General features: G+C 36.0%; 1 protein-coding gene across 3 annotated transcripts in view; it reads left to right on the top strand.

Moving 5' to 3' along the window:
• LOC102622244 (uncharacterized) overlaps positions 1-16573 on the top strand; it is a 48548-nt gene that overhangs the window by 29562 nt on the left and 2413 nt on the right. For 2 of the 3 annotated variants that reach the window (XM_025094112.2, XM_006494608.4), the window contains exon 1: positions 15536-16370. The exons of the other annotated variant lie outside the window; for it this stretch is intronic. In XM_025094112.2, the coding sequence (XP_024949880.2) occupies positions 15780-16370 (591 nt within the window). In that variant the 5' untranslated portion in view covers positions 15536-15779. Of the gene's footprint in view, positions 1-15535; positions 16371-16573 lie in introns of those variants that run through there. 3 annotated transcript variants of the gene reach the window in all.

The following is a 16573-nucleotide window of genomic DNA, read 5'->3' as shown; positions in this document are numbered from 1 at the left end:
GCATTGACCCCAAAATCGAATTTGAGTGTAATTTGTTATTCATACCTATAACAGTTTAATTATTTTGGTATTGGTGAAGGGCTTTTATTGTATAAGCTCAGGGGCGTCATCTTCATCTATATTCTACCTTTTACATTATTAATTTATTTCCTCATTTGTTGAAATCTACTTGGCTTAGAAGTGATTTAAATTGCTTTCTTTCATGGAACCATTTTCTTCATAGTTTTTATTATTTACCACCAAACAGTTAAGTCCAGGGAAATTTACAAAAAGAGCAAAAAAAATTAAGCATTTTTCAACTTTAACCCCCTCAATTTTTTTCTATGAACATTAGTCAAATCACCAAATTGTGGACGAAATTGCCCTCAGCATTCTCACGTTTCCCTCAAGCAAATTCCTCCCCTTTTCACCAAAATCTCATCACCGGAATCCTGTATACATCGTCGGCGGCATAGATCGGCAGCGGAGGAAGTTGTCGGCGGCTGAAACAAGCTAAATCACGTTGAAAATCTTCGGAGATCTCCAAAATCAAAGACAAAAATTGGAAACCCTAGGTGAGTTGTTATTATCGTTGTTGTTGTTGTTGTTGTTGATGTTGTTGTTGTTGTTGTTGTTTGGGCTGTTGTTGTTCTTGTTGTTGTTGTTGTTGTTATTTGGGTTGTTGTTGTTGTTGTTATTTGGGTTGTTGTTGTTGTTGTTGGTGTTTAATGGCAGTGGTGGGTGAGATGTATGTGGGAAAGGGAAGGGAAGAGAAAGGGAAGGGAAAGGGAAGTGAAGGGGAGCGCGAGGCCGCGGCTGTCGCACGCGAGATGCTCATCTCGCGCACTCGAGATGCTCATCTCGTGCGCGCGAGGCTGCGCCTGACGCACGCGAGATGCGCATCCCCCTCACGTGAGGCCGCGCTTGTCGCAAGCGAGATGCACACGACACGCTCATCCAGCGCGCACGGATGGGTATGCCACGCGCATTTCGGATGAGCGTGCCGCGCGCATCTCGCGGGCGACAGGCGCGGCCTCGCCCACGAGATGCGCATGCCGCGCGCGAGACGCGTGCTAGCCTGCGCGCTTGGCGCAGCTCTTGGTGCCTGTCGCATCCCCGTCGCACCACAAGACAGCTCATTGTTTGGTGCTGCCTTTTTTTTTTTTTGCTTTTGTTCATAATTTATTAACATATAATACTTTTAACTTGTACTAGATAAATGGGAAAATAAAAAATAGCATTGCATAACTCACCTGGACCGACGAAAGAACGAGGAATGATGAAGATACCTTATGCTGATCACTTTCCCGGGCGTATCACGAGTATGTGTAAATTAGATGTCGTTGTTAATGTCATCCGGGAAAAATTAACAAAGCAACAGTTGCAACTGTTCAAAGATAATATATTTGGGCATTTCCTACAGTGCCGAAGATATCCGTTCAGTGGCGCAATTGTGCACAATATATTGCTTCGGCAAGTGTCCCATGGCGCTGGAAATGAATAGAATGAGTTATGGTTTCAAGTTGGCGACCATTTGATATGGCTATCGATTGGAGAGTGGTGCCTTGTAACGGGACTTTGCTATGGCAAAAATGTCGTCCTGACGAAGTATAAAACAATGCATAGGTTACTTAAGAAGTACTTTGGAGGTAGGAATCGATATAAATCTTGGCCAGTTCGAGGAAAGATTTATGAACTTAGACTTTAAGACTATGGATGACACCGATGCGCTAAAAATTGCTATGTTTTACTTTGCTGATAGACCACTAAACGGAAGAAAAGATCATTGTCAAATCAATTTCAAGTTGCTTAATGAGGTAGATGACATAAATCACTTTCGAAGTTGTTCGTGGGGTCGTTTGTCATAGGAAACAATATATAAAAGCATTAATAATGCATTGAACGGCAAAGCCAATAAATTTAAGAGAGCAAGCGCAGAAAATCCCTTGCATAGAATTAAGAAATACAATTTTTACGACTTTACGTCTGCAGTGCATGTGAGTGAAGAATTTTTTTTATAACTTAGTTTTGTTATAATAATTATTTAATGACACGTTTTTTTACTTCATATTTTTCCTTGTTGAAGGCATGGATTTTTGAAGCGATTGGAGGACTACCATCATAGTGGGTGGTGAAAATTAGGAGGAAGGGTCCTCAAATCGTGCGATGGAAGCCCGTGGCTTCTTCAAATATAAACTTCGGCGAAGTCTATATATACCTCAACGAGCGTCTTGAAGTCATTTATATGTATGTATGTATATAACTGTTAAATAATAGATGGTTATACTAATTGAAAATTTGGTATTCTTTACGACAGGATGGCACCATTTTCCAAACCCTCAAACCGGATGCAAATGAGAAAGCCACAAATTATTGGAAGACCGTCGAGGATTACGTGCCATATTTGCCAAGTTAGGTCCGTAATGTGGGTATCCTTTATAGTATCATTGAAAACCGGATGCAAAGTCATTTATATGTTTTTTTTTTGTATTTACTGTTTTCTGTTTTACTTGGTGCAGCACCAGCCTTCAATCAACGAGGCGGATCATGACACCACGAGCCAAATAGGACTACAGCAGAGTCATGTTGAGGATGACTGTGCTGCCGACGACCATTATGAATCCGCACATGATTCAGATGATAGAAATGAGCCGGAGATAACTTTTGTCATCTTGAACATTTTGTTTAATCACATATACCTAATTTCAGCACTTTGTCATTACTTTCTTATTTTGTAATAATAAGTAAGGACTAAGTTCCGCAATGATTATTTCGTTCAACGACTGGACAAAATAGAGTCTTCCATTCATAAGTTGAGGTCGGAATTTCAGACTGGACACAGTTCCATTAACGAACTGAGGTCAGAACTTCTGGCAGAACGCAGAGAAGCACAACAATACAGAGAAGCGGTCATGGGTTTATGGCTTCGTTTGGCGCGGGTTCTTCAAAGGGCGCGTACGTTGATTCTCCGTTTGGCCCCTCGCACACGGTGAGCAAGTTTCATATGCTTTTGTTATGTTATTATAATTTCAAACCCGAAATTATTTTAATATGTTCATCTCCTCGAAACAACAAGCCCCAGATGTCTATGGTCCAAATGTTGATGCTAGCTACGGTACGCATACTGATGCTGGTAATGACGATGAGCACACCCCTATGTCGTTGTACAGTTTATATGGGGACATAAGTGGCGACAGTGTACAGATATTCACGGAGGCACCTCCCGGCGTTAGTAATTTGGCCGTCCGTACTGACCGTCGTATATCATTGGCAATCCTTACTTCAATCCTCCTTTCAAGAGAGTTAGGAATGTCAGGCCTATGAAATTGATGAACATTACAGACTATGAAATTGATAAAAGATCGAGTGTGGATATGAATCCACTTAGGGGATTAGAAGATTCAAGGCTATGTGAGAAGTTTGATCAGTGGTTTGCCGGTAAATTTTCCGTGGATCAGCCCGTCCAACAGTCCCGAAATTTCTTTGAAATACTCATGGGCAATGCTTTGATGGGGTGGCTTGGTGACGAGGTAAGTGTGTTTAATGGTCAATACATTACAATATTGTTCATATTTCCGCTAGCATGAATTATATTCTAAATTTACTTGGTTTAATCCCTTCACAACATATTCACACATATTACCGCTTGATCAGCGAGAAGCAACGTCGGTTTTCAAATGCACTACCGCAGCGCGTCACGCATACAGATACATACTTTTGGGCATGTTTACGAACTCTATAATCATTAACTATAATTTTGATATTTTAAATATCTCGAAATGTTATTAATTTTCTACTCATCATATAATAGGTGTTCTTGAAGCAATTATGGAACAATGGTAGTTGTGATGTCCATTCATTACAATATGGCAGCAACTTAAACTGATATATGGATGGACGGAAAGATATTATGTCCAAACCGTTTACGGACGTTGATATGGTAAGAATTGTCACTCAAGCTTATGGTAATTGTGTATAAAATATACTAATTTAGTATTTTTTTATGTAGATATTCATCCCTGTGAATTTGGGCGGCGATCATTGGGTACTAGCTCAAGCAGACCTTCACACGAAGAGGGTGCGGATTTACGACTCGTTGGTTACCTTTCGCGATGACAAAACATATTTGCGTAAATTCAAACCTCTTTAGGTCGTCTTCCCTCAATGGCTACAAGATGTTGGATTCTACAACATCTGACCTGGGCTGCAGAATGCCAACCCTTGGAAAATAAGAATCGTTAAGGATGTGCCCCAACAAGAACCTGGAAGTGGTGATTGTGGCGTATTTATGTTGATGTTTACAATGTATTTGATGTTCAGGCTAAAACTTGATTTTGATAGTAGCCACGGGCATTACTTTAGGAAGAAAATTGTTGTAGATATATTCACGGGCGATATTGCCTTGTAAGGCATTGTATTGTGTTTAGACTTGATATATGGATGTAGATTATTTTTCTAATAGATATAAACTTTTGATATATTCATATATTTAGCTATAAGTAATTGTTGATCTACTTTAATACTCATTATGCAAATGAACATAAAATAATATACCTCATTACATATAATTGTAAAATAAATTATAATAAGAGTTCAGAATTCATAATTAGTTACAATGATACAGTCAGTTTGGATTCGACACAATGAGATTTTTACATCTCTTGCGGTTATGACCTGGTTGGTTGCATCGACCGCATCTCATAGTTCTTCGGTTAACATTCTCACCAATAGAAGGAATTCTTAACTCTGGACGACGACCAGGTGGTGGTGCTTCGATCGGTGGGTTAACTCTGATTTCCTGGATTCTTCTGGAATGTCCCAATCTGTCACGTCACCAACCAGCTCCACTGGTTCTACATATGCCATGACCAATGAATATTTAAAGTAATAATCAGAGCAAAGACTTATGTAATCCACACGGACGGTCAGACAAGCAGCAATTGCATGCGCACAAACAAGCTGATCGAGTTGGAATACTCTACAGGAGCTAGTTCTTTCATGAATGTCAACTATCCCTTCCTTCGTACCTTCACCCAAAACATGAAATCGATGCTGAGACACAGGCCGGATGGTCATTCTTTCGGCCAAAATTCTCCTTTCCCCGACTATCTCATCTGCCTACGTCGTTAGACGAGTGCTCATCGATTCAGCCACAATTTTCCTATCATAAAACCATTGCTGTAATATTTTTCTAAAGTGATTAACAAGATGAGTTACAAGGAATTTATGTGGTTCCCTAATTAAAGAATTCACGCTTTCCGCAATGTTGGTGGTAAGTATATTGTATCTCCTACCTTTAAATTCAAACCTTGCCAATTACACGTACCCATATTATTCTCTAAGTAATCAGCCACGCCCGAGTGGAGCATCCACAACCCTTCAAGTTGTCTTTTAAATTCTTCGTGTCCATATGCATTTGCTGCATTAATAAAGCCTGGCTCGAATTGATCCCAAATAGCTTTGGACATCCTAAATTTAGACTTAATGTTTCCTTTGACATGGTAAAAAAAAAACTCCATAAGCAACAGTGTGAAATGCTTTTAAAATGGCTCTCTTGATGGCAGTGCATCGATCAGAGATAAATACTAACTCTGTTCTATCGCCAATCACTCCGTGTAACTTCGTTATAAACCATTACTAAGCATCATTGTTTTCTGAATCCATGACCCCAATAGCTAGCGAATACAATTGATTATTACCATCCAGACATGCTGCTATAAACATGCTTCCACGATATAGCCCCTTTAAATGAGTGTCATCTACAGCGATCACAGGCCTAATGTACTGCGTGAAGCCCTTGATGGAAGATCCAAGCGCAACAAAGTAATATAAGAAATTATCATCTCCATCCAGCTGGAGGTATGTCACTGTGCCCTCATTCGCTTTGGTCAAAACGTGAGAGTATTTGGGAAGTAAGTTGTATGACTTTGCAGGGTTCCCTCGTACTATTTCAAGACCGACTTCTTTAGCCCGATATGCTTGCTGATATGTTAACTGGACCCCGTATTCTTACTGCATGTCTGCTCTAATGTCATTCGGTGTGTATATCCGTTTAGCTTGAATAAATTTATTTGCAATAAGATGGCCAACAACCCGACTCTTAACTTGACAGAGGCCACTAGGCAAAACCTCATTAGAGTACGTATGAACATTGTCAACTCTTCTCACTACCCAAGGAACATTCTGCTCATTCGAATCTTTCGTTGCGCAAAGATGCCAATTACATGATTCCGAAGAACAGTTAGCCTTAAAGCGTGTCGTTATGGACCGTGCAATCTTGAAATCAAACTTTTCCCGCAAGGACACTTTGTGCAATTCCAGTATTAACTCATTCTACTCAGCGAATAACTTTCCCACACCAATGTCAGCAGAATTACAGCTTCTAACTAAGTCTGGAGCAACCAAATTTAAAGGCAAAACTGGAGCAAGACTCACCAGGGGATTAACTGTTGTCCTCCTCCTCGAACGGGCCATCAGAGGAATAGGTCGGTTGTCTCTATTGTTAATAGGAATATCATACTGATGCTCATCCTCATCATTGATAGGAATATCGGAATGACCAATGCCTATATCATCAACTTCAGTATTGGAGTTCATGCCTTGCACACTATTGAACGGTTCCAAACAAGCATTATCAGCTTCTGTGTTTTTGGTGTGATAACCAAGATCATCATAACTGCGGAACTCATTATTGTGAAATGGAGAGTAATGTTGCCCTAACGATGTCCCTAATGGTAACACATTTTCTTCAACATCCGCTAACATAATGCCATTATCATCAATAGTGTCATTGTTTTCGTTGACTGGTGAGTAACGTTGCTGGAACGACATGTGTTGTGGTAACACATCTTCCTAAATATCGGGGACAGACTAGTTTGCTCTAAACGAAGTTTCACTTTCCACAAGTGGCTTAGGATTTTCGGCCGGAACTCGAGGATATGTGGTGACAAATATAGGGAGACATCCATAATTGACCACATCAGAGGCCATGTGCAGTACAACATTAACCATTTCATCATTAAATATGTCCATAGGTAGTGAACATGCACTATATATTGTGTTACTAGACCTCAAAGTTGTCTTCATCATCAAACTATATTGCTTTCTTTCATGGAACCATTTTCTTCACAGTTTTTATTATTTACCACCAAACAGTTAAGTCCATTAAGAAATTAATGATGTCACATGGATATCTCAGGAATTTTAGTTTATTAAGCTGGAAGTATTATAATATTTACAATTTTATCAATTGATCAATTTGGATAAATAAAACAACCAATTGATAAAAGTATTATCTCTTTGTGTATGATTAACTTTATTTTTTTTATTGATTTGGAAGATTTAACTTATTTTCACAATTTAGGGGTAAACCAGACTTTTAGTATAAATTCTATTAAAATTTGGTTATTTTAGCAAGTAAAATGTAATAGTTGGAATATGAAACTGTAAAAATATAATTATTAAAAAAATTTACTAATAAAGTGATATATTAGACGTAGTTAGGCTATAAAGAGATAACATTCCTCTTAGGAATTAATTATATTAGTTTACAACCTTGTAATCCTTTGTTAAGCAGCAAAGTAAAATATCTTTTATTGAGTATTTTTGTTTCCTATTTAACACATGCAATCTTTTATTAAATGAAAAAAGATTTTTTTTTTAAAAATAAATAAATAAAAGAGGAGCAAGGCCGAAATCAAAAGAGTTAAATTTCGTCGAGCCTCGTGTACTCAGTTTAGAATTCTAAATTCACAAGTCTAATTAGGTTTATATTATTATTATGATATTAGTTAGAAAGGCAGCTAATAAGCAAGTCGAGTAAGACAGCTATTATTATTATTATTATTAAGTTTTTTTGGCCTCCCGCCATTCCTATTATGTGAACTTTGTTGAACGACTAAAGAAAGCATCGGCTAAGCTTCTGAGTCTCATCCAAAAATTATTGGTTTATACCAAGATTCCTAATTGCTACCATTTGAATTGTTTTTCAACTTCTAGTTCTCATAATTTTGAGAACAATGAAACATGAAAATAATTGCTTTCTTTGGTGATTGATTGATGTGATTCTATTTCATTGGATCATTTTCTATTTCATTATTATTATTATTATTATTGTGGTCGTCGTTTGTTTAGGTCACTTTGTAGTGTAGATCCCGATAAGTAATGAATTTTTTTGTCATTTATTCTTTTAGCAACTTTTAATATTTTTCCTTAAGACTTTTCGTTTTCAGTGGAAACACGAGATGCACGCGAGGTAGTTGTTAATTTAGGAGTTGAGTTGAGTTTTTATTGAGTATTGAATTAATATTTATCAAATAAAAGAATAAAAGGATAAAATTGTAAAATAAATTCTTATCATTAATATATTGTTCAGTAAAAATTGAGTTGAATATTAAATATAGGTTATATTGTAACTTTCTTTTAAGTTATATAATTTTATAATTAAATCTAGAGTCGTGCTAAATTACCGGGTGAGTAATTTATGACCCAACTATTTTGTGTAAATATGAATAATTATAAGAGTGGATCCGGGCTACAAGTTACTACTGATGCTTTATCTTAGCGAAAAGCCTTAAGTTTAATTTTTTTGGGATTATTTTCTCCATTTGGATAACACCACTCGAACTTTAGTTGACCACGTGTCAACATTTTAATGGTATCATATCAAATTATTAGCTGTGAATAATTGGGTGAGAAAACATACCGGACCCACAACTTTTGCTTTTACGTGAACGTGAATCAGATTCTTGGAAGCTGTGAAGTGGGGACTGATCGTTTAAATTATTTAAAGCCAGCAATAATTGAAGTTTTATTTATTTATTTATTTTTTTTTAAATGAGACAGTAATTGATTATTACTTTGGGAGGTTGCTAATTTCCTCCCGATAATAATCAATATATATTATTTTTTTTTTATTATTTTTATAATAGTCAAAAACTCTCCTGACAGCATAAGTTTATAATATTACCTTTATTTTTAATTATTTCTTTATTTATATTTATTATAAATTAAATAAATCACATGAATAGAAACTAAATAAAAAATTAAATATGAAAAATAAGAAATATATGTTTTGATATGAGCAAAAAAATTAATAATAAAATTTTTTTTGTACTTATTTATTTTGTGAAAATTTTCTTATAATAAATATATAAGAAAATTATTATAAAATGATAAAAAAATTATTATAAGAAAACTTGAATGACAAATAAAAATTTATTATAAGATAAATAATAAAATATTTTACCTATTCTTTTTACATTTAATTTTAAAATATTACAAAATGTTTATTATAAGAAAATTTTCACAAAATAAATAATTATAAGAAAAAAATTTTATTATTATTTTTTTGCTCATATCAAAACATATATTTCTTATTTAATTTTTATTCATGTAATTTATAATAAATATAAATAAAAAATAACAAAAAATAACAAAAAATATAAATTTATGGTGTTAGAGGAGTTTTCGATAATTATAAAAATAACAAAAAAATACATAGTATATTTTAATTACTTTAAGGAGAAAAGTGACAATCCCCTTATTACCTCCACCAAAGCTTTATGAAAAGGGAGCTGCTACCTTGTTTTCCACGAGACGGCATAAGACGATCGCTCTTAATTTTAAATGACTCAAGTTGACTTACCGTTGAACTGGAAGGACATAAAGCGAATGACCTTCTCATTTTCCATCTGCCACAAAAATTTATTTAAAAAATCAGCGCATAAACTAAGCCGGTCTTAACGTTTAATTTTTAACCAATATATATATATATATATAGAAAAATGATATTTACATTACAAGGTTTAGGAAAATAATCACAAAAACTCTTGAGTTTTTAATAAAGGACACCGAAATTCATTTATGACTATAATACCCTTTGACTCTATAAATTTCTAAAAAAATAACTCTAAAATTTTATAATAAATAGAAATATGGCATTAAAATAAATGTAATAATATATATATATATTTAAAAATATTTTAATATTTTTAATCTATTAGACCTCTTTTATTATATTAAAGCAATTTTTAATAATAAATAGAAACAAAATATTAAAATTAAAATTATTTTGGCTATTATGTAAAAGTTAATTTAAATATTATTAATAGGGGGATTTTTTTGATTGTAAAATCTATTTAACCCAAAGATTTATTTAAAATCTTTTTAATATTACAATTATATTATTAAAATAAATATAATAATTTAAAATTTTAATATTATTTTAAATGTAAAAAAATTATTATTATTAGTCTACCAAATAGATTTATATTATTTATATTAAATTTGTGTTAATTAAAAACTTTTAAAATCAATTTTTTAATTACTATAATCAAAGGGTATTATGGGTAAAAAAGAGTTTTTGTATCTTTTTTTTTAAAACTTGAGAGTTTTTATAACTATTTTCTCAAATTTGGGAAATGTCATTGTCCTTTTTCTTTTTTTATACGAACTTGGATCTCAGTTTTTTACAAGTATTTAAATATTAGTACGTGAAATGTATTTTAAAATATCCATCAATTTATTATTTCTTAAAGTACCTTTTATTAATAAATAGTATAATACACACGAAAGACCACTGATATTGATGTTCATACATCCAAATCAATTTTCTTTATGAGGAGTCTACGTCATGATTTCTATGTCACGAATTCTCCAAAATATGATGTATATCTTGATTTCTACCTTTTATGAGGAGTCTACGTCATGATTTCTACGTTTTATTAATAAATAGCATAATACACACGAAGATAGGGGTGATCGCGGATCGAATTTTATGGATTGGACATCAATCCATATCCGATCTATGATTTTACGGATTATAAATTTTTAATTCAATCCAATTCATGGATTGGTAAAATTCAATTCAAATCCAAATACAATCCATACATTTGCAGATCAGATACGGATTTGACCAAATCCATATCCAATCCATCATTTTGCGGATTAGTTTGCAGGCTGAAAATTTTTAATTCTGTCAAATCCACAAACTAACTAAATAAAAAAAATTTAATATAAAAATAATTTTACTACCGATCAAATTTAAAATTAAATAAGATTTCAATAAATTAATTGTTTAAATAAAGCTAGAAAATATATTTAAAGTTTCAAAATATAACACACTAAAACGAAAAAAATCTTATTTGTTTAGATCGGTACATTTTTTTTTATGCGAATACCACTCTATTGGTGGGGGGTTAGGTGGGACCCCTACTTGGCATTTAGAACAGATAATGAAAAATACATGTGGAGGGGGACATAAACTAAAACCTCCAATCTAGAGAAATAAATATAACAGTAAAAGAAATGACTTAGGCATAGCCTAACATAAGAAGAAAAAGAGTAATGCCGACGGTGACAATATCTCTTACGATACTTGCGGCCGGCAAGTAATTTAATGTCATTTTTCGAGTGACCGACAACGCTAAAATCAGGGCTAGAGTCAATTCTCTCAGAATTCTCAGGAGCAGACAGAAAATAGTCATTATTCGCCAAATGTTCGTCAGAACTATCATCATTATCAGTATGAGAATTGTAATGCCTAAAATATGTGTTGGATGCTCGATGAAGCTATATATTATACTCACTTGGTTCTCGGATCCTAGAATCATGAGTCGTGACATCCTGGCCAGTCGGCTCCTGAATGGAAGTAGAGTTTGTAGCGTTAACTCGGTTCTCCGTAGGTACAATCGGAGACCCCACATCTGCAATTTGCTTAGTGATGGAAGGCTCAAGTCGTGGAGTATCCAAGGGTTGTGGAGTATCTGACGGCAGAACTTCTGACTTGTTATTATTTACTCTGGTCTGCCAATTCCCACTGGGTCGCTGGGGAAGGACCCCTGGATTGGCCACGAAACACGTCTCAATGGTATGGCCAAGGAACTTGCAGGAAGCACAGTAGAGAGGGATTTTCTAAAAAATTACACTCTGCCAAAATCCAGAATCTCTCACACCGATTCGTATTCGTGGCAACGAAGGTTGAGTGACATCATACTCCACTAACACCCTAGTTACAGAAGGGCGAGCTAAAGAGGCAGTAGCTTGGTCAATTCGTAATGGCTTGCCAATAGCTGATGTAATAGAAAATAATGCTTCCTTACAGTGCATAAAGTGGGCAAGCAAGTAAGGAAATAAAATCCATACTGGGACTATAGGGGACTCCTCGGAACATCGAAAATCGATGGTCTATTTAAAAATTCTCATGGCACTCCCATTGATGTACCATGTCTATCTAACCCGTAGGCGGGAGTAGTCCTCCTCAACATCCAATTGAATTAACACATGTCGATTATCTAAAAAGGACACCTTGGAAGTTCCTTTCAATCTCATAGTATTAAAAAAATTCAAATTAATTCCATACTAGGTCTATTGTAGGAAAATTTACCTACCAATGTCAGCTTGAAAGGAATAGCCATCGCTTGAATTTCCGCAGTGGAAAATTGCACTTTAGGCTCTCCCTCGAACGAAGTGACAATCTTGATTGGAATCGACAAGCTAGTTGGGCCGTTCATAATATCCACCAAAGATTTTTTAGTGGGTTTATTTTGATTCAGATTGGGGATGGATTTCAAAACCGATGCATGAGAATGTGCGGATGTGGGCTGAGTGGTATTTTAGATTAGCAGATTATTTTGGGGGTTATTTAATAAGAATGGAGAGGGCATTCGGGAGGGCTGGGTGTTGGGGCTTATTTCGAAAACGGATTGGGCTTGGGTTTGACTAGTGGGAAAGGTTAATGGGGCATGGGAAGAGCTAGTGGGAGACACACATAAGGAACACAATTCATGTGCTATCGAAAGTGTCTTATGAGCATGGGAATTACATGCGTGCAGACTTTTAAGCTGGTGTTGGGTGGATGTTTACTGACCTTGGCTAGGTTTTGTGGTGGTTGCTTGCAGCTGACTTTCTGTTGACAGCTGCAGCTGGCCGTGAGCTTGTGATTTGCATGGGGTTTTTTGTCGTGTGGGAGTTGTTTGTGTAGGTGGTGATTGTGGCTGGCTAGTGGTTCTATCTTGGACCGAATCTTGAGACAAATGGCCATGGAGTACGGGCTGGTTTTGATGGTGTATAGGGGCTGGTATTGTGTCAGAACTAGAAGCCATTGGAGTTAAAATTGAAGATGAGGACAAGGCGCTTAGGTTACTATGGTCACTTCCAACTTCCTACAAACACTTGTTACCTACTTTGATGTACAGGAAGGAGATAGTAGATCTTGAAGAAGTTACTAGTACTTTACTCTCAAAAGAAAGAAGACTGAGTGGTGAAAGTACTAAAACTACAGATGCCTCAGCTTTGGCAGTTGTAGGGAATTGGCAGAAAGATAAATCTAAGAAGAAAGGAGTCTGCTGGGGTTGTGGACAATCAGGGCACTTAAAAAGAGATTGTCATAGTAGAAATGGAGCAGGATCGGCAAGTGGCTCCAGATTAGATACTGATAGTATTGCTAGTAGTAAGTCTCTCATCATCGTGGGAGACGATGATCCCTTGTAAAATAGATGATGATGACATCCTCATGGTATACCGCTAGTACCATGAAAGGGGATGCTTTACTACTAGCGGGTCCACAAGATTTACACATAAGGCATGGTTGGCATTGATGCAGGGTGTGTGGTGGAATTTATGTCGATGGCTGATGAATTTCCAAGAAAGCCAACATGGAAGCTGCACCATAAATTTCAGCAGGATATTTCGACATGTGCTGATGTAAAATTCTTGGAATTGGTAATTAATTCTAAGTGGTATACTCTTTATGGTGGAGTATGATAATTCTCTATGTTGAGAATTATGACTAAAGGTGAAGACAACAAGGGTGGTGTGGAGATTGATTGATTCTCAATCAAATCTCCAAGTGGGAGAATGTCAAAGTAAAGACTTTAGCCTCCATTCTTGAACCATGGGAGCAGCCATGGTTGAAGCCATGGTTGAACATGACCAAATTTGTTGATCAAATTTGATGGGTAAGCCACCAAATTTGATCAAACTTGAAGACTTTTAGGCGAGTTTTTTGCCTATAAATAGGAGATGCCCTTCCTTCATTCTAATCATCCCAGAGAGAAACATTCAAAGTTGTAAAATCTAATGCAAGTTAAGCATTAAGTGAGTATTAGGAAATTTTAGTATTTTGGGTGTATCTGGGGCTTGGGTGAGAGAAAATTTATGAGAGTGTGGTTGTAATAATTTTTCACATAGTGAATATTTTTTCTCTGGTTGTCTTTTTGACAACGGCCGTGGTTTTTCTCCGGATTTGGAGTTTTCCACGTAAATCTTGTGTTGTGTGATTGGTATATTCTCCATTTAATTTTTCTTATTAATTTGTTGCTTGATAAATTGCTTGGAGAGATCTTGGGAGGAAACTCAATTTCCTAACAGTGACGATGGCGGTTGGAGATGGTTGTTGAAGGGACGACGATGGCGGTGTGTTTGCAGAAGTTAAGGGCTGTTGGGGTTGAGCTGGCGTTTGACTCCTATATTTTGAGCGAGTTTGCCTTTGGGATCTCCTAAGAAAAGGAGGTTCATTTCTGGAAGTGAGGGGAGGAGCCGGTGGTGGTTGGCTGCCATTATCGTCAACCGACGAGATAAGAATCGACTTGTCTCCAGTATTGGTTTCTTCCCCTTCTTCTAGTGAATGGAGGGGTGATTTTGCTACCTCACGGCAGCATTCATAGTCATTAATGCCACCATTGATTGCCATTTCTTTTTGCTCACTTATGGCATTAGGTGTGATTGAAGGTTGTTGAAGTTTCGAGAGGATAGCGGCAGTGGACAATGGTGGTTGGTTTGCATGGGGTTGGATTTGAGATGGAGGGTCTGCATGAGAGTGGTTTGGTTTGATTCGCGGTGATGGCAACTGGACGTCTGGTGGCGGTTCATTGGTGAATTTTGGGGGTCGTCTAAATGATTTCTTAGGAGGGTTCAAACTCCTGATAATTTGTTCTTTTGCAGAGAGGGTGTAGACTGGTGATGGCCGGTTGCCATCATCGACGGCCGGAGAGGCCATTAAGGCCGTTTAAGGCTTTTGAAGGGGGAAGGGGGAGACATGTAGTTGATATTAGCAATTAGATCAGTACATGGAAATTAACTATTTAAGAAGTTATATTTGTTTATTTAGTTGTTTTTATTTTATATTATTATTGGATAAAATATAATATAGTGTTAATGTAACTATATTTTAACTTATTTATTTACTAGTAAATACTAATGTCATATTTACAAGTTTTATTTTTTTAATTAAATAAATACTTTTTATTTTTTTTGCGGATTCGCGGATTTTTTTGAATTTACAGAAGTAGATCCATATCCAATCCATCGATTGCGGATTATCAAATTTTCAATCCAATTCAATCCACGGATCGGATTTCTACGGATTAGACGGATTGAGCGGATCGGTTTGGATTCTGAACACCTCTATATGAAGGACCACTGATATTGATGTTCATACATCTGAATCAATTTTCTTTACGAGGAGTCTACGTCATGATTTCTACGTCACGAATTCTCCAAAATATGATGTCTCTCACTCTTATTTAAGGCAAACCTCATAGAGGCAATCACAGAACATGAAGAAAATTAATTTTGTTCCTAGTCCTCACTATCTAAAGAGAATTTTCGTTGAAGCTATATATATATATATATTGAATCTTTTGAAAAAAATTGAAAAATTGCTTCCTGAGCAAATGATTTCTTGCTGGGTTTCTTCAATTGCTCTTCTTGTTCAGTTGTTAAAACTTTCCAGTTTCCTCTCTGTAGTACAAAGAATATTTGATCATTGAAGTGCCACCTTCGTAGTGTTAATTTCGGTGATGGAGTCCGCTGCTCAAGTGAGGGATGTCGATGCTTTGTATGAGCTAATTCGACATGATCGATATTTTTTGGACAACTTCGACGAGAAACCTTTTGTCGATACTCCTTTGCATGCTGCTGCAAGGGATGGAAATGTTGAATGGTCCATGGAGATTATCAGACTAAAGCCATCATTTGCCAGGAAGCTAAACCAAGATGGCTTCTCTCCGGTGCATTTAGCTTTGCAAAATGATCAAACTCATTTAGTGCTTCAGCTGATAGATATTGATCCGGACCTTGTTCGTGTCCAAGGAAGAGAAGGCATCACTCCTTTGCATTTCGTGTCTGAAAAAGGAGACATCCATCTGTTGAGGGAATTTTTGTCTGCTTGTCCGAAATCTCTTGAAGATGTGACGAATAAAGGCGAGACTGCTCTTCATATTGCTTTGAAAAACGATAAGGTCGAAGCTTTTGATCAAGCCTTAACAACAGTACGACCACCGTGGCTTGGCCCTGAAGAAGCTCAACAATACAATCAAAGAATCCTCAACCTGAAGGATAGGGATGGCAACACTTTGTTACACATAGCAACATCCAAAAGTCAAGTCCAGGCAAGCTCGAATCCACACACATATATAGAAAATTTTCAATGAGTGCAGGCATCCCATTTTTTCTTTTTTTAATGTAGACACGCTATTAAATTATGTGGTTAAATAGAATTAGTTTTTAATTCATTATAAAACCATGTATTTTAATAGCATGCCTGCATATAGATTAATAGCGTGTCCATATGAGGAAAAAAATTGAGGGTATT

This window comes from Citrus sinensis, chromosome 3 (genome assembly GCF_022201045.2).
Source record: "Citrus sinensis cultivar Valencia sweet orange chromosome 3, DVS_A1.0, whole genome shotgun sequence".
NCBI lineage: Eukaryota > Viridiplantae > Streptophyta > Magnoliopsida > Sapindales > Rutaceae > Citrus > Citrus sinensis.
Note: the sequence above shows the minus strand (reverse complement) of the source record. Positions and strands in the feature narration are given on the sequence as shown.